This window comes from Heliangelus exortis, chromosome 2, assembly GCF_036169615.1.
Source record: "Heliangelus exortis chromosome 2, bHelExo1.hap1, whole genome shotgun sequence".
Classification (NCBI taxonomy): domain Eukaryota; kingdom Metazoa; phylum Chordata; class Aves; order Apodiformes; family Trochilidae; genus Heliangelus; species Heliangelus exortis.
Genome location: NC_092423.1, coordinates 149,009,659 through 149,034,993, shown reverse-complemented (window position 1 = coordinate 149,034,993; position 25,335 = coordinate 149,009,659). Strand labels below are relative to the sequence as shown.

The following is a 25,335-nucleotide window of genomic DNA, read 5'->3' as shown; positions in this document are numbered from 1 at the left end:
ATTAATTTTCAATGCTCCTGCATCTGACATTAAAACATTCAGCTTTAGTAGCACTCCCATCAGTAGAGCTGAAACACTGCTGGTGCAGCTGACTGCAAATGGGGATGGTTCTGCTGGGAGACACTTGCAGAGTTTTCTCCTGTGCCTGGCCAGGGGTTGGGGGAGTTGTGTGAGTTCCTCCAGCTCTCCAAGTAATCCCACCCAACTCTTTGCAACCTGGTTTTATGATACATCTATAAAATTATTGCAATTAGAAAAGCAACGTTTTCTGACAAATGTGGCAAGAGTAATCATAGCAATTTCTTCTGCTAAGTATAGGGCAAAACCTATCAGGTCTCAGCTATGATTTCACAGGAACTCTTAGCATTGAGTTACTCGTGCCAACCCATCTGCATTATGTGTGCTGAGCTCCTCAGTGTTCAACAGATCTTTTTTTTTACCCTTCTTCTGTTTTTTTTTTTTGTTTTGTTTTTTTTCCCCTTTGTTTCTGTTTTTGCAAGACTCAACCATACTTCTTGCCTCTGCTAAAGGAAACGCAACGTTTCTTTATGCCATCTCCTCAGATCCAAACATCTCCAAGGTCATTACTCATTCTCATTATCTTCAAATCTACTTCCCAACACGGTTCCCAAGCCCAGGCCAGAAGTGGCTAGATAAAGGGAAGGAGGCACCAGAGCTCTCAAAAGTGCTGCCACAATCACAGCGGGTGCACTTCAGAAGGAGAACAAAATCATTGAGCACAGAGAAGGCTTAAAAGTGCTGCACACACACACACGGACACGAAAGAGGGGGGGGAGAGGGGAAAAAAAAAAGAGAAAAGAAAGAAAAAACAAAGAACATCAGAAAAAATGACTTTTCTTTTTCGTTTGGTTGTTTTTTTTTTTTTTTTTTCTTCATAGGTTTTGTTTTCAAAAGTACAAGTATGGATGTGATCAATAACCAGCTGCTGTGTACTAGATAAGGTCATTCCTTAGGCACTTTAGATTAGAGAGGGAGAGACTGAGAGGCTCATTGCTTTTCTAATCCAATAAAGCATTTATTTCAGTGCTGACTTTCAAGTGCAATGATCTCGCTACAGACTCTGCCTGCTGTTGGGATATTTCCTTGAGTTCTCTCTTTGCAAAGAAGGCATCACCCAGAATGAAGCACTCACTTACCAGCAGCTCTTTTTGGGCAATGCACCAAGGTCACTTCTTCACATCCAAGCTAGCAGCAACCTCTGATCATCCAAATGTGCTTAAATCTCTTATCATGTGATTAAATCCTTCTTATCATGACCATGGCACTGCTCAAGGAATTGAGATTCCCCTCTTTACTGCACCAAGGGAACCCCCTGCTTGGCCATGTCAACACAGGAGATAAAAAAAGATCTGAACACAGTCCTGGGGCTCTCTCCTGGCTGGGTCACAGCTTGTTCCTACCCCTCAGTTTTCCTGCTGTTGCTCAATTAAAAACCACTTCCACCAGAACTAATCAATAGTGGAATATTGAACTTCCTCTATGGTTTCTGCTTTTGCATCACTGGAGCAAACAAAGAAGGTTAATCCTCTCTGGGAAGCCTGGGAGGGCAGGCACCCATGCTCCCTGTGCTTTCAGAGATGGAAAATATCCTGTGTCTTCACCAACTGCCCTATAAAACCAGGCTGAGGAAGTTGGGGTTGTTCATCCTAGAGAAGAGAAGGCTCTGAGTTGACCTTATAACAGATTTCCAGTGTCTAAAAGGGACCTATAAGAAAGCTGAGGGAGGGCTTTTTACATGGGTGTGTAGCAGGAGGACAAGGAGAAATGGCTTAAAACTTGAAGAGGGGAGATTTAGGTTGGACATTAGGACAAAAATTCTTTCCCGAGAGAGTGGTGAGACCCTGGAACAGGTTGTCCAAGGAATTTGTGGCTGCTCCCTCCCTGGAAGTATTGAAGGCCAGGTTGGATGGGGCCTTGAGCAACCTGGGCTGGTGGGAGGTGTCCCTGCCCATGAACTGGGTGATCTCTAAGGTCACTTCCAACTTGAGCCATTCTATAAAAGGTTTTAGACTGTAACCATGGTGCAGAGGCACCAGAACACCTCTTGCTCTCTTTGTCTTTCAAGAACCCAATCATTATTCACCTTGATAAATCAAATGCTGTGAAAGGACAAAGGAGAGCACACAATCCTGTCTTTACTAACAGCAGAAAAGGACACAGTTCCTCTGACTGCAACAGCAAGCCAAGTAAGGCAGTGGAAAATAATGTGCTAACATCAGCAGCCAGGCTGACCTCTGCATTTGATGTGACTCAGTGTGTCAGCATCCAATTTCTGTCCTTTGCTTGGAGCATGGCATAGCTCAGGGATAAAGCCTGAGCAGGCTACAGACTGATTTCTAGAAATGAAGATGAAGGGGGGCATCTCATTCTGCTGGAGCCAGTGACAAAGAGCCACAGTCAACAGAATGTTGAAGTCACCCAGCACAGCAGCTGTCACCCCATCCAACCTCCAGTGAGACCAGGGTGATCAGCACTGTGGAGTCAGCTCTTCAGTTCAGGTTAGAGAGAAAAATCTGGTAACACAAGTCCCAGGTTTTAGGGAAGGAGGTTGGAGTGGCAGCAGTGGAGAAGATAAAGAGCCCTTGGTGACAACAGAAATTTTTCTTGCCAAAGAGGTATTTTTACTTACCAGTTTTCCTCTTTACACATCCATCCAGCTCCTAATCTGTTCATGTCTAGACCTTCAAAGATTTTTCCTTTAAAATTATCACATTCCTTGGCTGTCCCTCAATCACCTGCCAGCCATCAGACTTCTCTGTTACACAGCCCATGTGCCACACTCAGCAATGATGAAGCCCTCTCTGATCCAGCTGCTGTCCCTAGGAGTTAGTGAAAAAAGTCACTTTGCTCTCCCTAATCTTTGGGAGGATACATCAGCCTGGGCTGAAGCCATTTTAACAAAGAGATGAACTTCTAACCTTCCTCCTTAGTAGCACAATGCTGCCTCGTGGGTCTTTTTTCTCTGCTGCACTGAATGACAGGGCAGAGAGATTAAACCAACTCTTGGTTGTTTTTTTTTTTTCCCCTTTCATTTTGTTTCAATCTGCCTTTGCTTTTCATATGCATCTCCAATCCCTCTTTGCATGCATCTGCAATCCCTCTTTGCATTTCTTGCCTGGTTATTGATCACAACCTTCCATGGTTTGTTGCTTTTTCTTTTTCATTGTTTACTTAGACGTATTGATAAGTCATACCCTGCCCGTTCCTTCAGTTTCTTATCTGTTATTCCATCTTTGGATACAAGTTTGTTAAAAACCAGAATGCCAATAACCATGTTCACCTGTCAAAAGAGAAACAAGACATAATTTTGTTCTCAAGTGGCTCACGTCAAACTCAGTAGCACAGAAGGAAAAAAACCCCAAAACTGGGGGTTCTTCCCACATCTCCCAAAGCCAGGTAGCAAGGTTGCATTCCTGTAAAACCACCACCCTTTTTGGCCCCCATCCCACTCTGTTCCACCTCCCCTGTGAGTTCAGGAGAGCAGAATGCAGCTGGCAGCAGATTGGAGAGGTCTCCATGAACCAGGATAAAACTTGAACATATTCAGATTGTTGCAGGGCTATTTGGCACCCAACGCATGCCTGAGGTCTTGCAAGGCAAACTCCAGGCACCAGAACTATTTTTCAGGGTAATATTAATTGAAAGTGGCCAATACAAGGTAGAGCAGTGGGTTGACACTGGTTACATTCAAAAGTGCCTTCTGGAATCTGTGTTGCCAAAGCAGCAGCACAAGAGGATGGGGCAGGACGATGCAAATAACTTCTCACAGGTCTTGCTTGGTGGACCAACAAGCAGAGTAAGAGATGGAGGGGAACTGGAGCAAGTGGAAACACAAACTACTGGGGTTGAATGTCTTGGGAGATGCTGCACATGGCACAACACACAGATTTGGTCATTCCCCCCAAAAATCAGTGGGCGGGATAACTTCCTGCTTAGGGTGAGGGTGGGGATGTCTGGATCCTCCAGATGTAGACATTCCCAGTGAATTACAGGCTGTCCAGAGCTGAGGTTTTGCAAAGTGAGCCTAAGCTCCTCACTGTGCCTTTCTGATGTTGTTCACTGCTGCCAGCTGCATCTGTTTTACAAAGGTCACCCAAACCTCAGCAGCCCCTGAATGTGTGACCCATGAGCATCATGCTCTTCATGGAGGCACAGCACTGATGGTGGAAAAAAAATGACATTCTCCTGGCTTTGTTGTTAGGGAAATATCTGGGGTTGGTGGAGCGATGTGCTAGATGTTCTTTCAGATGTGGGGCTTGCAAGGAAATGTTGAAGAATAAATTCAGAGATGTGCAAAGCTACATCTTGAGCTGAGAGTCTTGGTGAGTTTAAAAAACCCTTGAGAAGTAGGCCTAAGGGACACCTTGTACTAAGCCCAAAGGAAAAGGGATGTCTGCTTATACCTCCATCTCATTACCTAAATCTTCCTTGAGAATGAGCAACCTTTCTGAGTTGGATTGTTGGTTTCAGCAGGACACAAGCCAGATCCCTGATGTTGAGTCAACAGCTGGGAAGACCTCACAAAAAAATGGAAGACCTGACAACTAAGATTTTTTTTTTTTGCATCAGTTTCTGGGTCAGTGGATTACTTGCCACAGCTGTGAGTCCATTTCTAGAGCTAAACATGATATTGTTTTAGAGGAACAACACTGGCAAGTCAGACACAGTATCTCAGCCAAGGATCAGCAGGAGATCAAACCCTACGTATGTGCTTGGATAGAGAGAGCACTTTAAATTCATAGATCCTGCTTCACTGTACTGGAGGCTGGTGAGTACAAGAGAGATTTTTTTTTTTTAAGGTGCAAAAAGGCAGTAGGAAAGATGGGGTGAAGCGTGGCAGGCTGGATCCTTCCTAGGGCTGGCCATAACACTATATCCTCAGTCATAAATCACAGGGGGGATTTGTTTTAATAAAGAAATTTGTTTTAATTCTTTAATAAAGAACTTGTTTAATAAAGAAAAGCCATTTTAGCCATATCGATCATCATGATCAACAATCTGCTCTGCTCTTGGCTCCGTTTCTTTATGAAGTCAAGGATATAATATGGATATTCCTGCAACCACAATAACATGCAGTGTAGCTTTATTCCTTATCTCCAAGATGTCATCCAGAAGCAAAGATGCAAGTCAAAGCTTCATCCTCTGACCTAACCACTACCTGATGACTGATGACTCTTTCCAGACTTCACCATTCCATGAGCCTCTCCCTGTAACCCAATTGCCTCCAACCTGCACACAACTTCTCACCAGGCTGCTTCACCTGAGCTAGGTGAGTAAACCTGCTGGCAAAAGCTCTGCACTTCAGGCTGCTAGGATTTTTAAGACTAAAAGTCCAATCTTTGCAGCCATTCGAGCTGCAAATATCACTGAAGTTGCAAACCAAGCATCTCAAGACTATTATTTTGAGTGAAGATAGTCCCAAGGCCAAAGGCCAGATTTAAACAAGAAGGGAGGGTGAGGGGGGTGAAGGCTACTACAGGTAATAGAAAAAAGATGTTTATAAGAGAACTGCACTACAGAGATGCTTGAATGGCTTGGGAGGAGTGAGTACAAGCCTAGCTCAGGGCTAAGGCAGAGGCAACAAGCCAATGTGTAGCCAAGGCAGCTTTGTGCAAGGTTGGGCATCATGGTTTTGGGTGAGAAAAAGTTCAGGCACAGAGCCAAGTCCCACTTTGACCTGTAGGCCACTTCACAAAAGCAGCTGGAACATAGGAAGATCCATTTAAACATAAGAAAAATATGGAGTCCCCTTCTCTGGAGATATTCCAAACCCACCTGGATGCAGCCCTGTGTAAGGTGCTCTAGGTGATCCTGCTTTAGTGGGAGAGTTGTGAATCTAGATGATGTCTGGAGGTCCCTTCCAACTCTGATAATTCTGTAATTCTGGATTTTCTCTGGAGCAAACCTCTCCTGAGAGCAGCAGAGCTGCATATCCTCTCTACAGCCCTGCAAGAGCCTGACTGTCCCTGTATTGATCCAGGTGGATTTTCCCTCCACTGCTGACACAGTCAACCTGAAATCAGGAGAAAGGCCACAGCAAAGAGGCAGCTGCCCAATCCTGTGGACAGTGCACCCTTGAGAAGAGTGTAATCAACTTCTGTCTCTGCTAAAATTCCCAGTGTGAATTTAGGCAACTTACTGAGCTTCTCCCAGGCTTTTATTTATAAAAAGGCATTCAATTCTTCTCCTCCTTCTCTTTCCCCAAGGCCCTCAGTATATATATCAACCCGGGCAGCATTCACTTCTCATTTTAGCCAGAGATGAGTCAGGTAGTGAAAAGTAGGTGTGTGGGCTCTCTCCCTAGGTACTGAATAGAGACAGACACCCCCAGAGATGATTCACCACTTCCTCAGACCAGTTGTATGAACCACCATTTGCAGGTGTTGACCTCCCTGCAAGGACACCTCCATTTCCAGCTTTGATGGGGAATGACAATTGAGATGTTTCATGGAAAGCACTCACATGGTTTTTTCTCTCACACTTTAGAAATGCTAAGAAAAAGCAGAGGATTATTTCCCTTGTTGCTGGCACAAAAAAAAAAAAGAAAGATGGCTTGAGGCAGCAGCTTGACTCCCTTTTCTCTGGCCTCTACCTCCCTCCTAATCATTGCTGTCTATTGAGCATTGAAACCACTGAGCCAGAACTGTTAAATTGTTGGGGCAAAGAGCTGGTTTGGCTGAAAGCACAAAGCCACTTAATGCTCCTGTCAGTTATTAAGATCCTGACTCCCCTCTGCTACAAGACAGAGGGAAATCTAACCCTCAACCACTGGGTGCCTACTGAGATCTGGAATGAACATCTGGCTGGAATGAACATCTGCTTATCCCCACTCTTTGCTGACTGCTATCTGAAGGCTCAACTCTGCCTTACAGCTAAAGAAAGACCCTAACAGATCCAAGTTTGGCTTTATTATAGAGGAGGGGCAACTGCTGGCTTGTTCCTTTTTCATGGTGATGAAACGATGCCACCAAGGTGGTTTGATGTGCAATGAGAGCAGTGACAATAGAGGCAACAAGAGCTTTTGTGTAGTTCTTCTCCTGTTCCTGCTGCAGGACATTTAACTCCCCAGGCACTGCAGAAAACAAAAGCCTGATCCAAAAAAGAAATTTTGAGTATCATCAACCTGGGCACTCGAGCCTTAGAGGGCATCCAGCTTCTCCACTGGATTAAAATGCTGGAGAGAAACTGCAGACTGTCACTTAAAGGGGGGGGCTGGAAGGTGGCATTAAATCTGTCTGAAACTGCTGCAGGAGGGATTTCCTAGAGAACCAGCAGTTCTCAAAGTCTTTGAACCCTGACAGGAAAGATTTCTCGTGGCCAGTGTGGCTGCAAGAGCAGGGAAGCTCGATGAAAGTTATGTCACCTCTCAAGTGACACCTTCAACTCAAGCAATAACTGGCCAAGACTGGTTTTGGCACCATGTTGGAGATAAAGGTGTGAAGAGAGTAAAGCAGACTCCCACCAGGCATGAGCTGATGGGGTAGAATTTAGTGATGTTTACTTTAACCATGCCATCTCTTTGAACTATAAGCAATTATGACAAGTTTAGGGTCATGAAGACCACCTAGATCCTGCTTTGAAGACCTCCATTTCACTTGATCACAAAGAAGCTGCTCATTCATTGGTCATCTGGGGCAGAGAAGGAATAAATGCTGGCTGTGGAGGCAACCAGGAACAGCAGCTTCTGAAGGAGATAATGTCAGAGTTTTCCACCATCATCCTGCACTTCCATCCAGAGATGGATAAACCAAGGTAAAATGTTAATCAGGCATCTAGGGGACTCCAGAGAGGACAGAGGTGGAAGGCTGAGAGCTGAGCCACATTGTAGTTCAGAATCAAATACATCCCAGATTTTTGGTTAATAACATTTTGCTGTCTATTCCTGAAGGTGAAAGCAACTCAAAACATGCATGGGAGTAAAGAGGGGCATTCTTGGGTTGAAAGAATGAGGGGAGTGCTATAAGATGAAGAAGGAAAAAAAAAAAAAAGCTTTCAACCAAGCTTAAATACCAAAACGACAGCAGCAGCTGGTCCCACGAAGGCATAGAGAAGACCTCCCTCTAACGACAGCCAGCAGCTGGAAAACAGAGAGAAAAAAGAAAGTTACCCAGTGGCAAATATCTGTGACAGGCACATGTTCTGATTCTTCTTTACGCCTGTAGAGTTCATCTTGGGAGGTGATACCCCATGGCAAAAAAAAAATAAAAAAAATATCTGACTTTACATCAAGTTTTGCTTCCTATTTCTCCTGAACTTGCATAAAGGCTCCTTTGCCCAGAGGGTCTGCCAGCAGAACAGTGTTTGATGGCCAACAGAGGGATGCATGCAAAATTAATAGCAGTGCTTTGTTTCAGACCAGGTTGCATCAGTTTGATGGCAAAATGATGCTCTTGTCCTACTCATTCAGACAAAACAGTAGAAAGAGTGGAAACTGTCCCTTGCTCTTTTGCTAAACACCCTGCCTGCTGGTGGCTCAGCTCCAGGCATTCAGGGCATTTCTTCTCCAGGGTTCTCCATGGGGAGATTTTACAACATAGCAGCAAGGTGGGAATTCACAGCAGTCCTGGAGTGGATAGTCTTAAAGAATGAGCTGAATGTGAGGTGTGTGCTGCCTCTTCCAGAAACCAACTTGTTCCTTTTCTCTCATGCCTCAAATCTTTCTTTCACCTGGTCTAGAGGGAGGGGTCCCTGCTCACTTTGGGGGCTTGGAACTAGATGATCTTTAAGGTCCCTTCCAATCCTAAGCATTCTATGATTCTATGACTTCTTCTTTCTCCACTGGCCACATGGTATTTAGGTGGTATATATATATTTTTTTATATATATATATATTTTGTGGTATAAACTACCTTAGTGCCTTCTCAGTGCCCACCACAGAGCCAGAAGCTCTTGATAACATTTCTAGTCAGCAGAGATCAAACCAAAAAAATCCAGGAGGTGACATCTACCTTCCATCAGATGAATCCCACTCTGAACTCCATTGACTGCCTTCCCCAGATCTTCACCACCCAAATAAGCAGTGCCCTCTCCCCATCACTGGGGAGATAAATCCCATCCTGTATGTAAATGGTATAAATATGTTCTGAGTGTCCTGATGATGCTCCTGCTGCACTGTACGTTCACACACTCATCTCACTGCACACTGACATCCCCATATTGCAAACCTGATGCCAAAAAAAACAAGCAGAGAGATCTGGGGGAAAAAATCTCACCCCCAACTCCCATCCTCACAGCTGAGCATGTCAGGGTGTCTGGATCTCCAACAAGGTTTTTCAGGGTTGACCATAAAGTCATGAAAGAAACATGTTTTCATTGTGAGGGGGATGGAGCACTGGCAAAGGATGAGCAGTGGAGTTTTGGAGTCTTGGATACGTTCAAAAGAAATCGGGTCGTGAGCCTGGGCAAGCAACTCTAGGTGATCCTGCTTGAGCAAGGTGGTTGGACCAGAGGTCCCTTCCCACCCCAACCAGTCTGCAACTCTGCAGCAGTCATGAACATTTATGGCAGCACTGGAATTTTCCATTTTGTGGGGAATTCAGCATTTCAGAGCATGGGGAAATCAGAAACTTCAGGGCAAGCAAGGGTCCAAATTAAGACTGGGTCAGCAACCCCATGGGGAGCCTGCATGCTCTGACACTGCAGTACCCTGGAGAAAATGAATGATGGAAATAACCTTCTTTCAGCAGTAAACTACCATGCCTTCACCAGTGGATAAGATCAGGCAACCACGATGGAGATGAGAACTTTCTCAAAGCTCTTAACCCAGCCAACCCCACCGTAATTCAGTTTTGTGCCTATACTCTCAGCAATATGGTTTCACTCTCCATCAGAAGCAAGCTGATGATTCCTTTCAGAGCTTCTCAGAAACAAAGCCTTCCTGGAAACATGTCAATTTGGTTGATCAGCCTCATATGTTTTTCTTATCAATTCTGACTTGCAAAAAATGTCACTTTTTTTTTTTAATTATTATTTTTTTCTTCCCCAACCAGAGAACTTAGAAGGAAAAAAAATTGTCCCACGTTGAAAACTGAAAGCAGTACATTGTTTTTTCTCTGAGGCTTGCATCTTGATAATTTATAAATTAAACCTGTAATGTGTTAATTTAATCAATTTTGATTTCTTCTTCTTTCACAAACTGCCTGAGCCACTGTAACAATAAAATGAACAATCAGATGGGGAGAGAGGGAATAAGAATGAAGCTTTGGAGAGCTGATTTAACTGGAAGCCTCCATAAAATGCAAGGAGAGGTCAGAGGGAACTGGAAGGGCTCCCAAACCCCAGTCCTTGCCCAGACCTTTTCCTCCAATGTTCCATCCTAATTTAGAGATGATTTTTCCAAGGTCTCTTCCAAATGAGAGCCAAAGAAAGGAACTGACAATTTTTTTAGCAATGAGGACTTGGTGCAAGGAGGCCTCCTCTTCATGTCAGGTCCCTGGCAGCCCTTCTTAACATCAGCAGGTTTTCTGCAGGTGAGTTCACACATCACCAAACACTTCTCTTTATCCTTTCTGACTGCTTGACCTCCCTGCCGTGGTGCTTGATGATTTCCAAGGCTGAGAGCAAAGGAAGGGAAAGGGTGAAGTGGTATCCAGGAAAGGAAGCTGACAGCAAACCCCAGCAATGTCGGAATTCAGTGGAGCTGCTTTTAGCCTTGTACCTACAAGGCACAGAAATATTTGCATTTCTGCTGAGAGGCTTCACAGTGCTTGCCAAGGGATCTCTTCAGAGAACTCTTCTATAAAATTAGCCCTGGAAGGGAGTAAGTGAATGGTTTAACAATGCTCAGCAGTTCCAGGCTACTATTTCTAAGCAGTGCTTCCCTGATTGACAGCAGCTCTTGTGCTCAACAGGAAAGACCTCTTTGCTAAACAGCTGATCCTTTTGTGGCTCTGCCACAGCAAAGACCTGAGTTGGATGCCTTTTGTCTTCATCCTTCAAAGAGCTGACTTCCAATTAAACCCTGACTACACCTCTGCATCATCTACACAAGTTGCTCCTGGGGAGATTCTGGTTGAACACAAAAGGAAATTTTTTCACTCTGAGGACAGTCAGACATTGGAATGGTCTCCCAGAAGAAGTGGATTTCCCCACTTTGGGAACCAAAGAGCCACTGCTCTTATAAATAATAATCCTTGAGGCCCCTTCCAACCTGGTGTTCTATGATTCTGTGATCTCTACCACAGGTCTCACCTCGATCACGAGCAAAATTAATCAGGCTCAGTGCAGCAATCAATGTATTTGTATAAATAAGACCACAGCTGGGAACCAGGGCTGTTATTTTACACATTAATACAGCAGCTGCTGAGATACCTGCAGGTGACATAAACCCTGATTCAATGACACACAAGGACTGCTGGAAATTTGCTCTGTCCTGGCACTACTCCAAGAAAACTTTTTGTGGGCTCTTCTGGGGAGAGATATGAGTTCCCAGCTACCAGTACCACAACCTCAATTATTCAGTTCAAATTTTAGGAGGTAGTTTGTCAAGCTTTAAAGGTCCAGAGTCAGTCCCTGGAGTACTGGCTGAAAGGAGAGTTATTATTCAGTCATTCAGCCTAATACAAAGAGGTGGCGGATCCTCTAGACCTCCATTATCACCAGCTCTTTCTTTGAGCCTGGAAATACAGCCTGTATCTTGCTCCAGCAGCTCTCCAAACAACTCCAAAATCTCCTTTCAAATGCTGTTCAGATAAGGAGGAAAAAGAAATAAATTCTTTTGTGTCTTCAGCCCCTCATTGCAGATGAAGAGTTCATGGCACTTCAGAAGAAGTGGCTTGAGCAATAAAAGCTTTCTGAGTGAATGGCTGCTGGGGAATCAGCACTCAGAAAACCTCAGAGAACACAGGTTGCATCCTGCAGTACATATTCAGTTTTTAGTCTTAACCTCTCCTCATTTGCCCAGTTTCCCAGTTGCCCACTCAGTTGCCCAGCCTGATCAGCTCATGGGTAAATATTAAATAATATCCAGGTCGAAAAGGGTTCTTCTCCCCCTCTGCTCTGCCCTGGTGAGGCCACATCTGGAATTTTGTATCCAGTTCTGGGTCTCTCAGTTCCAGAAGGACAGGGAACTGCTGGAGAGAGTCCAGAGCAAAACCACAAAGATGATGGAGTGAAACATCTCCTGATGAGGAAAGGCTTAGGGTGCTGAGGGGCTCCACAGCTTGGAGAGGAGGAGAATGAGGGGTGAGCTCATCAATATTTATAAATATGTAAGGGGTGAGTGGCAGGAGGATGGAGTCAGTTTCTTCTCAGTGATGTCCAACGACAGGACAAGGGGTACTAAGTGCAAGTTGGAGCATAGGAGGTTCCATATAAACATAAGGAAAAACTTTTTCAGTGTGAGGAAGCCCAGGCTGCCCAGGGAGGTTGTGGAGTCTCCATCTCTGGAGACATTCAAAACCTGCTTGGATGGATTCTTGTGTGACCTACACTGGGTGGTCCTGCTGGTAGGGGGCTTAGAGTTGATGATCTCTCAAGGTCCCTTCCAACCCCTAAGGTTCTGTGATTCTGTGAGAACCTTCCCACACTTAACATTGGCTCTGATCTCCCTGCCTTACAGCTTGGAGATGTGGTCAACCCTTCAGCTGCAACCATGCCTTGATGGGACAGGGCTCCACACTGCTCATCAGGTTTATTGTTCCTCATCCAATGTACAAAATAGGACAGGACAAAGCTGGGAGAAATATTGCTTAGGGCTCCCTGTTGGAGATTCATCCCTTCACCACCTCCACTGCACTTGGCCATCTTGGGGGACCTGCAGTTGCAATTTCAGTCATCAGGCCACAGAGATGGATTTCACACCCCAGCTTTGCCCTGGGAGCCTGTAGCACCAGGATTAGTGCTTTAATGCCTTCAAGAGTTGCAGCTGTCCTCAAAATGCTCTCATGATCATGTCCCATAGGTGTCAGTTTGCTTTGGGGTTTTTTTGCCACTGTGAGTGCGACGAGAGAAAAAAAAAATTGACATTGAGTATCAAATCTTGTGCTCAGCTAAATATTGGATTCCTGCTTTTCCTTTATGACCATCTGCACAGAAAAACCAAGGGGTGATAATGCACTGCTCTTAGGATCCAGAAATTGCAGGATTCTTTGAAAGTAGCTGTAAAGTCCCTGATGGTTTATCATGTCAGCTCTTGTCCCCTGCTTGACAGAGAGGAAAATGTTGTGGTTAATGTCCTTCCTTCCTTCTGTAAGATGGAAATATTGTGCCTTGAAAGTCTGCCACTAGCAATTTGAAATGCTTTGTGCATGCCCTCTGCTAACTAGAGAAAAGCTAAAATAGCTCCAAGCTTTGCAGCTTCCTCACACTTTTCTGCATTGCCCAGAAACAAAAAAGCTTCCACCCAGAGCTCTCTATTCTGTCTGTATACTTTTAGGATTAGATAGTGTTAAATTCAGATCAGAATGACTTCAAATTTTGGAGAGTGGCTCTAAAATTACTGAGGTGCGATGGCAACTTTGCTCTAGAGGAGAAAAAAACCAGAGAGACTCCCCAGACATAAATGTAAGAGATGCAGGAAACCAGGGATAAGTGTGAAGGCACTGTGGTCTGATGGGGCATTCTGTCTATCTTGGTCTACATGAATATTTCTTTCATGTTTTAAAAATACCCCGATGTGCAAGTGCAACTCTTGTCACAGTGCTGCTCAGCACCATTTTATCCTCAGGATCACAGCTCGTGAACCCACCATGGCATCCACCAGGGGCAGCAGGATGCACCCCCTGGCCCTCACTGCACACATCAACATCCCAGAGATGCTGGGTGTCCCGGTTTGGGCCAGGATAAAGGTGATTTTCTGTCTTGGACTTTTGCTTTCAGCTGAGTCTCTTGGAAGGAGCTGCACTTGCTGAAATGAACAGCAAGTTTCTCAGGCAGTGTCTGCTGCTGGGACTGATCCCACTCGATGTTTAGAGTTCCAGCTGGAGAATGGGGTGCAGAACCAAGGCCACTGCTCAGCTCTGAGGAACATTTGGCCCTCTGCAAGGAGAAAAGGAGGCAAGAGGTCCCACCTGCAGCCCTCCTTTGGGGAGGAACAGACAAGAGAAATGGCCAGAATTGACCAAACAGAGGATTCCATCCCATCCACCTCATCCTCAGGAGAAATTGGAGGGATCACCAGGGTCAGAGCCCTTCCTGCTTCCCCTTCTTCCCCTATGCCTGTTTGCTTGGGCATCCTGGGAGGATTCCATCCCTTCCTCTGCCTGTGCTCCTGCTCCATGCCAGCCTGAATCTGTGTGTTCCTGCCTCCAGCTCCCCACTGCTGCTGAGCCCAGGAGTCCAGCCTGGACTTTCCCAGGGCTGCCCTGCAGCCTGGGTGGGGATGGGAGAGTTATTGGGGGAGAGGGAGGAGGAACCTGGGATCCATTTTCCTGGATATTTGTATAGATTTAGTAATTTTTCCAATTTCTCATTCCTGTTTCCTTAAAGCTGTGTAGTTTAGTTTCCAACCCATCAGTCTCTCTCCCTTATTCTCTCTCCTTTCTTTATCAGGAAGGGGAGGGGCATTAACAAAGAGCATCTGGTATTTGGTTTAATTGCCAGGGCAGTGTTAAACCCTGACACTGGGGATGGGGGCAAAGATGCTGTCTTGAGTGTGTGTTAACTCTGGCTCTGGCTCTCAGGAAAACCAACAGCAAGAATTACAAGATGTTAACATATGAAATGTCTGATGCTGCTCCTCTCATGACTTTCATAGACTCAAAGAATGGTTTGGGTTGGAAGAAACCTTAAAGATCATGAGCAGGCACACCTTCACTAGACCAGGTTGCTTCTAGAGCCACAACAAGTCCCTCCCTTCCTCATCCAGGTTCTTTTGTGTGCTCAGTGTTGACCACAGAACTCTGGGGCTGTTCTTAAGCATTAACAGGAAAGGAGCTACTGAGCTTTTTTCACCAATTCCCACCAGTCTATAACCAAGAAAGGAAACAGAAATATTTAGGCTCTCCTTCCCATTCTCCTGATACTTGTCCATTATGAATTGCACTCATGGACCTGCATGGAGCACCAGAACCAGCAGATCCACAGAAAAGCTAAAGGGTCTTTGAGATCTTAGGGGATCCTTCTTCAAGCCAGGCTTTGTGCTGCTTTCTTCTGAGTCCTACAACAAGCACTGGGTCCCTCTTCACCAAATCACCTGAGCTGGAGCAGGAAAGTCAGGACAGGTACAGCCAATGCATCCTGATGCCAGCACAGTCTTGAGGAATGGATCTAAATCTATGGATTTGCATTTGATAACCTCATCTTCCTGAGCTCTATGTCTTGTACAATAAGTGCAGTAATTTTGTCTGCCAAGCAAATGGAAAATGCTGCTGTGCTGTTTTAATGCTCTCCTGCAATCAAAAAGCAAACCCTGGACCATTTGGTCGTGGGTGTGCAGAATGTGGTGGGAACTGAGAAAGAGGAGGGATTCCATGTGACATTTTCCCAGTGGACCTATCAAACCCTCATCTCTTACTGGCCACATCTTCAACTTTTGTCTTAAACATTGCTCGTGTAGGATGCAAATCACTGGCCAGGAAGGCTCTGGATAATGATGGGTTGCAGCACAGAAGGGCTTGATTTATTGCTACATAAAATATTATCCATTGGCTGCTGCTGTGCAGAAAATTTCTAAGGTTATCTTCTTCACAACCCAGTGAAAAATCAACTTTCTTTTTCTTTTTTATTTTTTTAAAGTTGTATCAATGCTCAGCTCTGAGTGATTCCAGCCCTGGCTTAATGTATTTTTTTTTTACCTCTGCACAGTCTCACTCTGTTTTTTCTACCCTGCTTTCCTCCCCATATCACATGCAAACTAAAAAAAAAAAAAAAAAAAAAAAAAAAAAAAAAATTCCTAAAGGCAAAGTCTGTGGAATTTAGAAAACAAGCAGATTAATACTGATTTCAAAATCATGGTTTGAAAACCTCAGGATCACTCTGGTGCCTAAAAGTGAGCCAAGAAATTTTGAAGACCTGGGACCCATCAAGCAAAACGTTAAATAGAAAACCACAAAAGCTATTTTCAATTATTTAACATCCTAAAAGTTATATATTCCACATTTTCCTCTAAGAAATAAGCTAAAACCATCTCTAAGAGGTACTTAGATGAAAGTGGTGCAATAGTTTAACAAGTCCCTATAAACTTGTTCGTAGAGAAGACCTCAGCCAGCTGATGGCTTGAGGAGGCAGGATGGCTCCTTCCTCCCCCATCATCCCTTCTCCCCTCTGCCATGGGCAGAACTCAGCTCCTACCTTGGCTCCTGTGGGTCAGTGACTGAATTTTGACAGAAAAGATGGAAGGTGGGAGAGGAAGGAAAAGGAAGAGGAAGAGGAGCTCCTTTACTCACTAGTTCACGGTGCCGTACCCCTTGGCTTTAGTAAATCCCACAGAAATGGCAACCACCAAGGCAGGGAGCCCTAGAGAAACAAAACAAGAGAAAAATTGATCATTTCAGCATATGTGCAGCTCTTCTCCCACTCAGCCACATAATAAACCTTGTTCTTCTCAGTGTTATTCTAGCACCATCTGTCCCAGCCTGGGTCTTTGGCAGAGACTGAATTCAGGAACTTCAGAGCCAAAAGCATGAACCCTTTTTACCTCTGCTAATGAAGTAAATGCCATCAGTTTTAATCAGCTCATATCCTGCTGTGGTCTCAGCAGTTGTGTGAGGACTGACAGTGAATGCACAAAATATATCTCAATTTTTTTTTTTCCTTAGGTACACAGACTGGCCAGGAATGTATAAGGATGTCTCCCGAAGGCAAAATATTCAGCTACAACCTCGAAGCCAACAAGGACATTAAAGGCTGTGTTTTCTCTTAACCCAGGTTCCAATCTCACCCAAAACGAGACAGAAAAGAAACTGAGCTCCTCCTGTCCCAAACAGGTCCCTTAAATCCTGTGCCATGATCTACAACAGAGCAGGACCCCCTGAACAACTGTGGAACAGAACATCAGATCATACTGCAAACTAGGAAACATCTTTCCTTGCCAGAGACCTGCTCCCCCTTTTTTTTTTTTTTTTTTTTTTGCCCCAAAGAGGAATAAATTAAGATAAACCAGCTGCCCCTGAGAAGCCACACTTCATTGTGAGTGTTGTGAAGGATGAGCAGGTTAATCTGTACAAAGTACAGAATCTCTTCAGGGTGGGATGAGTTAATGGTGTCAGTGTGGGATGTCTTTTCAGGAGCATAAAGGGGTGAAGCTACAGCCTTGTTCTTACTGCTAGAAGCTTCCATAAAATTAGAGCAAGAAGTATAAAGAAAACTTGCTGATTACTGTGCAATCTGCTGATTATTGACCTAAATATAAAGTTCTGAAATTGCTGGGTCCTTGAATGCCTAGGCACAGTCAGAACTAGCAAGACACTATATCTTGCTAATAGTCTTCTGATCCTTCTTATCCCTGCCACAATAAACTGCTCAAAGAACCAGGGAGGAGATTGGGTACTTTTCTGCTTCACTAACCCCAGCCCAGCTCTTTCCTTTCCTTAAAGAAATGCCTAGATACTGGCTAGTAACATCTGGTTCTTCAGCTATAGAGGTCTCCATGTGGCTTTTTATAGCTGTCTTCCTTGTGACAAGATGAATTAAGCTGTCTCAGTGCTAAAGATGGGCAAATCCCATTAGGAATTAGCAGGATCAGTAGCCAGCTAGGATTAGTGCTTCTTGACAAGACCCTAATTCTTCTACTGGAGAGGTCAGGCCAGGTGGCTGCAGAAGATGCTATAGATCCAAGGGCTCTGCAGCCACAGCAGCCAAACAATAAACCTGGTGGCAAAGGGGCCCCTCAGCAACACAAATCATCACCAGATGGATTAATAGTGAGGGTCTGTGGCCAGCTGGGAGTTACAAGGCCAAGTTGGCTGCAATATGCAGTGTTTGAGAGCTATCATAAAGAGAAGTGTTTCTCTTCCCTTCTGAGATTCCCAAGTACAGCTCATGGTTGATCAGTCCAAAACAAACAGGCAGTGAGTTTAAAGGATGTCATTTTTGTTGTTGTTTTTTTATTTTTTTTTTTAATTATTAATTGGCTTTTGCTCCTCTTGCTGAACCTCCTTCCCTCTTCATCTGGATATATCCCAAGTGCTACCTTCACTACAAAGCCATCAGTATGGCATCCCATGGCAAGCACACCAAGAAACCACATGTGAAAGGACTTTTTCAGGAGTACAGCTTAAAGCAAGAGGCCTGGTGAAAGAGGAAAGTTGGCTGAGGCTCTGCCAAAAATAGCAACTTGTTCTTTTGCTAAGTGCTTCTCTTAGATGTGATAATTAGGCAGACACACAGACTCAGGCTGTGAACTTGTCAGCTTCCAGGGACTGGGTCAGACTGAGCCTGGGTAGGAGCTCCAGCTTGTGCTGAAAATGGATCTGGCCAAGCAGCATTTCCTGATGGTGGTAACTAAAGCCAAAGAGCCTCATAATCACAGTTAGATGTGATTAGATTGAGAAAAAAAAAAAATCATCAAAAATGTAAAGGTTTTTTGGTTGGTTGGTTGTTTTTTTATTTTTTTATTTTTACTTTTATAATTTGAAAGAAAGTTATTCCTAACTGGTCTGCTGCGAGGTTTGGACAGAATACAAACTTTGTGCTTCCTGGGCAGGCACTCATGCTGCATAATCACTGGCAAGGTTTTGGGGGCTTTCTGCAGAAAGTGAATTTTACCTTCCCAGTTGTGTTAGAAACCTGATTCCAAGAGTTTTGTACTGCCAGGTCAGAGGAGAATGAGGTGATGTTTTCCTCGTGTCCCAAAAGAAAAGGCTGTTTGCTAATAATTACCAAAAGCCATAATTATTATGAAAAACCGAAGACCCACTTGGAGCCTGAGCTATGGCAGCCTTAAAAACCCAGTTGTGGAAGCTGTGATACGGTCATAAAAATCCTGCTGAAATTATTTTTTTCTTTACTGGGGCTAAGTATGATGACTGAATTGCTTCTAGGGAATGGTTTCTTTGTCTCTTCTAAGTAATAATAATAAAAAATTCTAATTGCTACAAACTCTTTTCTGTAAAGGCGAAGCTGCATGCCCAAGAGGAGAAAAAAACCAAGAGGGAATAAACCTGACTGCTGATGAAAACCACTGCAGCTTCAATGAGCTACAGCTGACAGCAGCTGAGAACTTGGCAAAGCTGTCTAGAACAAGGGCTTAGAGAAATGTTAATATGCAAAGGGGGAAAAGGGGGAGAAGCAGCCCATGACAAAGTGAATTGTGCTAATTATTTCAGATTATGCTCTTTAAGACATATTTGCAGGCTCTTTCCTCTTCGAGGTGCCATTAATCCCAGCTCTGGAGCTGAAGTCTAGCAGGATGCTAAATATCAGAAATTCCCTTGCTGCCCTAACAGTCGAGAGTGTTCTTCATTTATTTGATTTTTTTTTTTTCCTCCCAACCAATTCCAAACAGTTATTATGTATCATTTATCAGCCAGTGCATCCTAGCCCAGAGTCAACAACATTTTACTAGCAAGTGCAAATTATGCTTCTACACACGTAGGGTGGGTTGGTTTGTTGTTTGGTTTTTTTTTTTCTTTAAATCTATGCCGTTGACAAATGTGAATGCTGCTCATCCAAAACTCCCTTGGCTAACACACCCATCTGTCCCAGCTTTTACAAATCAGAAAAATCCCATTTTTTATTCCCTAGAAAAGTTTTTGGTCTATGGCATTTGACACCCCTGATGTTCCTGTGTGTTCACAGAGGTGAACACACACACAGGTGTGTGCAACCTGCACTTTGCACGTGTGTGGCCATGTTCCTGCTACACACAAGCCCCATGTTTTGAGAACATCTTTTATTTTCTATCATCAGCAAAAAACTAGGAGTGAAAACTTAAAGGGATGCAGGTGCTGGAACGAGGACAGCTCTTGATGTGCCAGAATAAATCACATCAGGGTGCTTTGTAAGCATCAGAAATATCTTGCCTGGGGTAAAATGCTTGACTTCAGTATTAAAACGAGAGCCTAATACAGCTCAGATTCACAATGCTTTTTCTTTTTTTCTCTTCTATTTTTTTTCCTGCTCGATTTTGTGCAACTTTTTGTCGAGCTGCTCCTTTCAAACGCACGTTTGTTATTGCTTTGAAAGCCCGAGTTATGGGTTGGTGTTTGTTTTCTACTACAGAATGCATCATTTAAGGCCAATAAATTAAACATATGGAAGCGGGAGGAGGAGAAAAATTAGTTGCAAGAATCTGCATCAGTCTCAGAGTTTATTTGCCTACGAAAAGCCCCGCTGCCATGGAGACAGGTTTTCAGAGCTTGCTTCACTCCGGGTTGCACATGGAAGGAGACAGTGAGAGAGAAAAAGAAAAAAAGCAAAAAAAGAGACCCAAACCCAGTAGAAACCACCCCCAGAACACCCTTTGAAAACTCCTCCCTTTCAGGCCACCGATTTTCTGTGACCCTTGGCAAGCAGGAAGGATTTATGACTCTCGCTCATTTTTCACCATCTCAGCCCATCTCCCCATCCCTGAAAGGGTTGGGAGGCCCACCTGCCAAGTCTTCTGCAGAGGACCAGTCCCTTTTCTAGCTTTTTTTCTCTGCCCTGCATCCCCCCCTTTGCCCAGCAGCCCCAGGATCCTCACCCCATCCGAGACACAAGAAGCGCTTGCGGATGATGCGGTTCCGTAACCGGCCCGTCACGGCCATGTAGGACTGCCAAGCCTCGGTCAGCACCCAGCAGAAAGAGGAGAGGAAGAAGAAGTGCAAGAAAGCTGCCACCAGCGTGCATATCACCTGGGAAGAGGAGGAAAGGAGGACACGTGAGAGGAGAAGCAGGTGGAGAGAGCAGAAGGTGCAAAGGAGGAGTTGCTTCCCAGGTGCTTCCAAACCGGACTCTGGAAGGCAAGGTCGTTGGGGATGAGGACACAAAAAGAGTTTAGGAAGTGTTATTCGCCCCCTACAAGCTTTGACCAAAGGATTTGCTTCAAATTTAGACCCTGCTCAGAAAGCAGCAGCTTCTAAACGTGAGCTTTAAGATCAGCCCGTGGTTAAAAGCTTTGCTCTGGTCCTTGGCCCATCCTGGTGGCTTCAAAAATCATAGAATCATAGAATCATAGAATCCTAGGGGTTGGAAGGGACCTCGAAAGATCATCTAGTCCAACCCCCCCTGCCAGAGCAGGGACCCCTAGAGTACATCACCTAGGAACGTGTCCAGGTGGGTTTTGAATGTCTCCAGTGAAGGAGACTCCACAACCCCCCTGGGCAGCCTGTTCCAGGGCTCCGTCACCCTTACAGTAAAAAAATTTTTTCTGATATTCAACTTGAACCTCCTATGCTCCAATTTACACCCATTACCCCTTGTCCTATCACTGGTCACCACTGAGAAAAGCCTAACTCCATCTCCCTGACACTCACCCCTTACATATTTGAAAACATTGATGAGGTCACCTCTCAGTCTCCTTTTCTCCAAACTAAAGAGACTCAGCTCCCTCAGCCTTTCCTCATAAGGGAGATGTTCCACTCCCTTAATCATCTCAGTAGCTCTGCGCTGGACTCTTTCAAGCACTTCTCTGTCCTTCTTGAACTGAGGGGCCCAGAACTGGACACAATACTCCAGGCGTGGCCTCCATTGCCACAATCCTTTTGGGAAGGACAGAGGAGTTTAGTAAGCTGTGCACTCGGTTCAAAAGGTTTGTAAAGCACCATGTTGCTGGCAACTGAGCCAGAGAAATGAAATCAGAGGAAGGCAATTTAGAGGGTGTCCCTGCCAGGGAAGGATCCCTGAGTGAAAGGGTTAAGCTGGGAGAGCAGGGTGAAACCACAGCTGCCAAGAAGTGGTAAACATGAGTGCTGCAGAGTTGTCCAAGAGTGTATAGCTACCAGGAAACAGGGGAAGGGGTGGGGGGAAAGCTTAAAAAAAAGAAAAAAGAAACAACATTAGAAGGAATTTCATAATGGCGAGCTCTACTACTCAGTGGGAAATCTCTCAAGGGAAATGCAGGGAGTTTAAGCCATTTAAAATTAAACTGGGGAAAGTACTAGCAAATGCATTATGAAGAACAATCCTGTAGTGCCAGGGAGATGGGCTGGAAAGCTGACAAGCTTGTCTTTGTTTTTAACTCAGCAAAGCCAAATCTTTCACTGGTGCAAATTGGTGCCGCTCTGTTTAACTCTGCCAGAGCTGTGCTTAATTTCCACCATCTGCAAGTTGGAAACCCTGAATCAATGTGCTCAGGAAGAAAATGATGGAAAGAAACTCCAGAAACTCCAGTGGCTCCCAAGGAGAAGGGAGAGGAAGTAGATTTCAAATGGGATCCTGGATTGAGAAAAAAAAAAGGAAAAGGAAAAGGAAAAGGAAAAGGAAAAGGAAAAGGAAAAGGGAAAGGGAAAGGGAAAGGAAAAGGAAAAGGAAAAGGAAAAGGAAAAGGAAAAGGAAAAGGAAAAGGAAAAGGAAAAGGAAAAGGAAAAGGAAAAGGAAAAGGAAAAGGAAAAGGAAAAGGAAAAGGAAAAGGAAAAGGAAAAAAAAAAGTGAAGAAAAAGAAAAAGAAAAAGAAAAAGAAAAAGAAAAAGAAAAAGAAAAAGAAAAAGAAAAAGAAAAAGAAAAAGAAAAAGAAAAAGAAAAAGAAAAAGAAAAAGAAAAAGAAAAAGAAAAAGAAAAAAAGAAAGAGAAAAAGAAAAGGAAAAAGAAAGAAAAAGAAAAAGAAAAAGAAAGAAAAAGAAAAAGAAAAAGAAAAAGAAAAAGAAAAAGAAAAAGAAAAAGAAAAAGAAAAAGAAAAGAAAAAGAAAAAGAAAAAGAAAAAGAAAAGAAAAAGAAAAAGAAAAAGAAAAAGAAAAAGAAAAAGAAAAAGAAAAAGAAAAAGAAAAGGAAAAAGAAAAGTAAAAGGAGAAAGAAAAAGAAAAAGAAAGAGAAAAAGAAAATAAAAAAAAAAAAAAAAAGAGAAAAAGAAGAAGAAAAAGAAAAAGAAGAGGAAGAAGAAAAAGAAAAAGAAAAAGACCTAAGGCATTCAGGGCAGGTTTATAAAGAATACATTCTCTGCTTTGAATTATATCAAGAAACATGGACTATGGGTTTATTGACAATAAAATTTCCTCTTTTTTTCATCCACCAGCACCTTTTTACTCAGAGATTTTATGCACAGAGTGTCTTTTGTCATCATTTTATCAGGTTGCCCTCCATTCATACACTGTCACAAACTGACTTTAACAGAGGTGGTGAATAAAAGTAAGACTGTGTGTTCTTTGAGATAGAAATGGTCTTTTTGTTCCAGATTTGTATTTGACACCAAAACCCTTGATACTCCATCTGTAAAAGGACTCTGGATGAGAGTTTAGTACAAATAACAGCTCCATATGATAATTTCGAGTGATTTTCATATTTTAAAAGAATCTTAAAAAGGTGGTTGCTATTCATCAGCTTACAGACCTGTATAAATAAAATAAAAAAATAAAATAAAAAAAAAATGTAATAAACACAGGATGCTTTCTGGAATGTATTTTAAGAGACTGTTACCTTAGAACTTTATGATTTTTTTGATAACATCAGATATGATTCTGTTCATTTTACACTTTGGTTTTGTTATGCACCAACATGATCCTGCCCCGTTTGTAAAGGGGAGAGAAAAACTTTGCTTTCCAATTCTCCACCAGAGAGATAAATTTTCAGGGTATTTTTTTCCTCTAATCAGGTAGTTTTGATCAAAAGGGAGGGAAAAGAGGGAAGGGGAACACAACAGAAATACCCAGATCTCAACTTGACAAATATAAACCCATTGCCTCAACTGAAACTGTTCATTTGGCCAGTTGATGGCTTCTTCTACCTTTGCTGCAGGTTTTTCCTTCATTGTAAGGAAAAAAAACAAAACAAATCCCCATGAAGGTCTAAGCACAGGGACACGATGTCCCAGGCTGCTGCAGAAAGATCTAGCAGAGCTCATCAGTCCATCAGGGCCATTAGCCCTTGTTTTCCTTTAAAAGGAGAAATCTTTTTCCTTTCAGCACATAACCATGCCTTTGAGATATGGGCAGTCCATGCAGCATTCATCTCTTTTGTATCATGTTATTGCTGACAGTAATTTTTTAGCCTTTTCCCAGGCCTTTCATCTTTAAAAAGCTCAGCAAATCCAGGCGTGGAGTTTTGCCTTGGAGGTTACAGGGATGAAAATCAAGGGAGAATTGAGCCTTTCCAGGGAAACTAATATTCTCCCAGAGTTAAGTGCAATTAGAAATCAATCACCAACATTTCAAGATGCTCTGTTATCAATAACTGAATGGGGATCAATTTCTAATTCACACTCCTTTGGCTTTTCTCTGTAGAGTTCTCCTTCTCTCTTCCCTTCCAGAGACTGTTTACTAGAGGGCTGAGTGGAAATCCAAGAATAACCTTTCTATTTATGGTGTTTCATACATATGTATGGGCAAAGAGCAAATCTGCCTCATCCAACAGCTCTGGCACTGAACACCCTGAGGAATGTGAGAAAAAGCACACGGGAAAACCTCAGCTCAAACGAAGAAAGTGGGAGAGGGTGAAGACAACAATCTCCTGTCCTGGGGTGGAAAAAAGTAAGAAAAGAAGGAGCCAGGCATGGTTTCCCATGCTGAGCATCCTTCTTTCTAGGGGGTTGCAGACAGCACACCCAAGTAAAACTTAGCTCACCCCTTCTACACCTCTTACCCTGAGAGGTGGCCACATTTGCCATAGTATTGGCAATGAAAGAAAGTTCTGCTTTGCCAAGGTAATTTCTGAAGGGCAGAGCTGGTTGGCTGCACCTCTCCACACTTCTCTCCACACATCGAACTCAAGCAGCTGCAAAGATTTCCCTAAAACATAACCTGACCCCAAGAGCCCTCCATCAAAAAGAGCCTCTGTGATTCATTAACCACTGGGCCTCCTCTGCAGAAGTGCTTCCAAAAGTGACAGCAAGCCCTGGCTGTCAAAAGAGATGCTAAAAAAAAAAACCCTGGCTGGACTCTGGTTACTGTTAATTAAAAACTAAATTTTTGACTTCTGATTATGACTTTGGCAGCAGGAGGAGTGAAGGGCATTTCTTGCCTCACTGTTTTGCTTAGCAGAGTTGGGATGGTTGGAGCTCTTGGGGACATGGGAAAGTGTACAAGAGGAAAATAGTAATGATAAGCAGTGATTTCTTGTGGCAGACACCAGTGTGGAAACAGTTCTTTAGCTGGAAAGAAGTCGTGTAGGCAACATGCACCTTTCCAGCTGTCAAAATAGATGCTAAAAAAAAACAACAAATCCTGGCTGGTCACTGGTTACTGTTAATTAAAAACTAAATTTTTGACTTCTGGTTACGACTTTGGCAGCAGGAGGAGTGAAGGGCATTTCTTGCCTCACTTTTTTTTTGCTTAGCAGAGTTGGGATGGTTGGAGCTCTTGGGAA

General features: G+C 43.7%; 1 protein-coding gene across 1 annotated transcript in view; it reads right to left on the bottom strand.

Annotated features, from left to right (window-relative positions):
• Positions 1-25,335, bottom strand: part of ADGRB1 (adhesion G protein-coupled receptor B1) — a 295,541-nt gene that overhangs the window by 19,689 nt on the left and 250,517 nt on the right. The window contains exons 21-24 of the mRNA XM_071736934.1: positions 20,585-20,735; positions 16,347-16,416; positions 8,032-8,098; positions 3,216-3,301 (exon numbers count right to left, since the gene is read on the bottom strand). Of these exons, the coding sequence (XP_071593035.1) occupies positions 3,216-3,301; positions 8,032-8,098; positions 16,347-16,416; positions 20,585-20,735 (374 nt within the window). The remainder of the gene's footprint in view (positions 1-3,215; positions 3,302-8,031; positions 8,099-16,346; positions 16,417-20,584; positions 20,736-25,335) is intronic.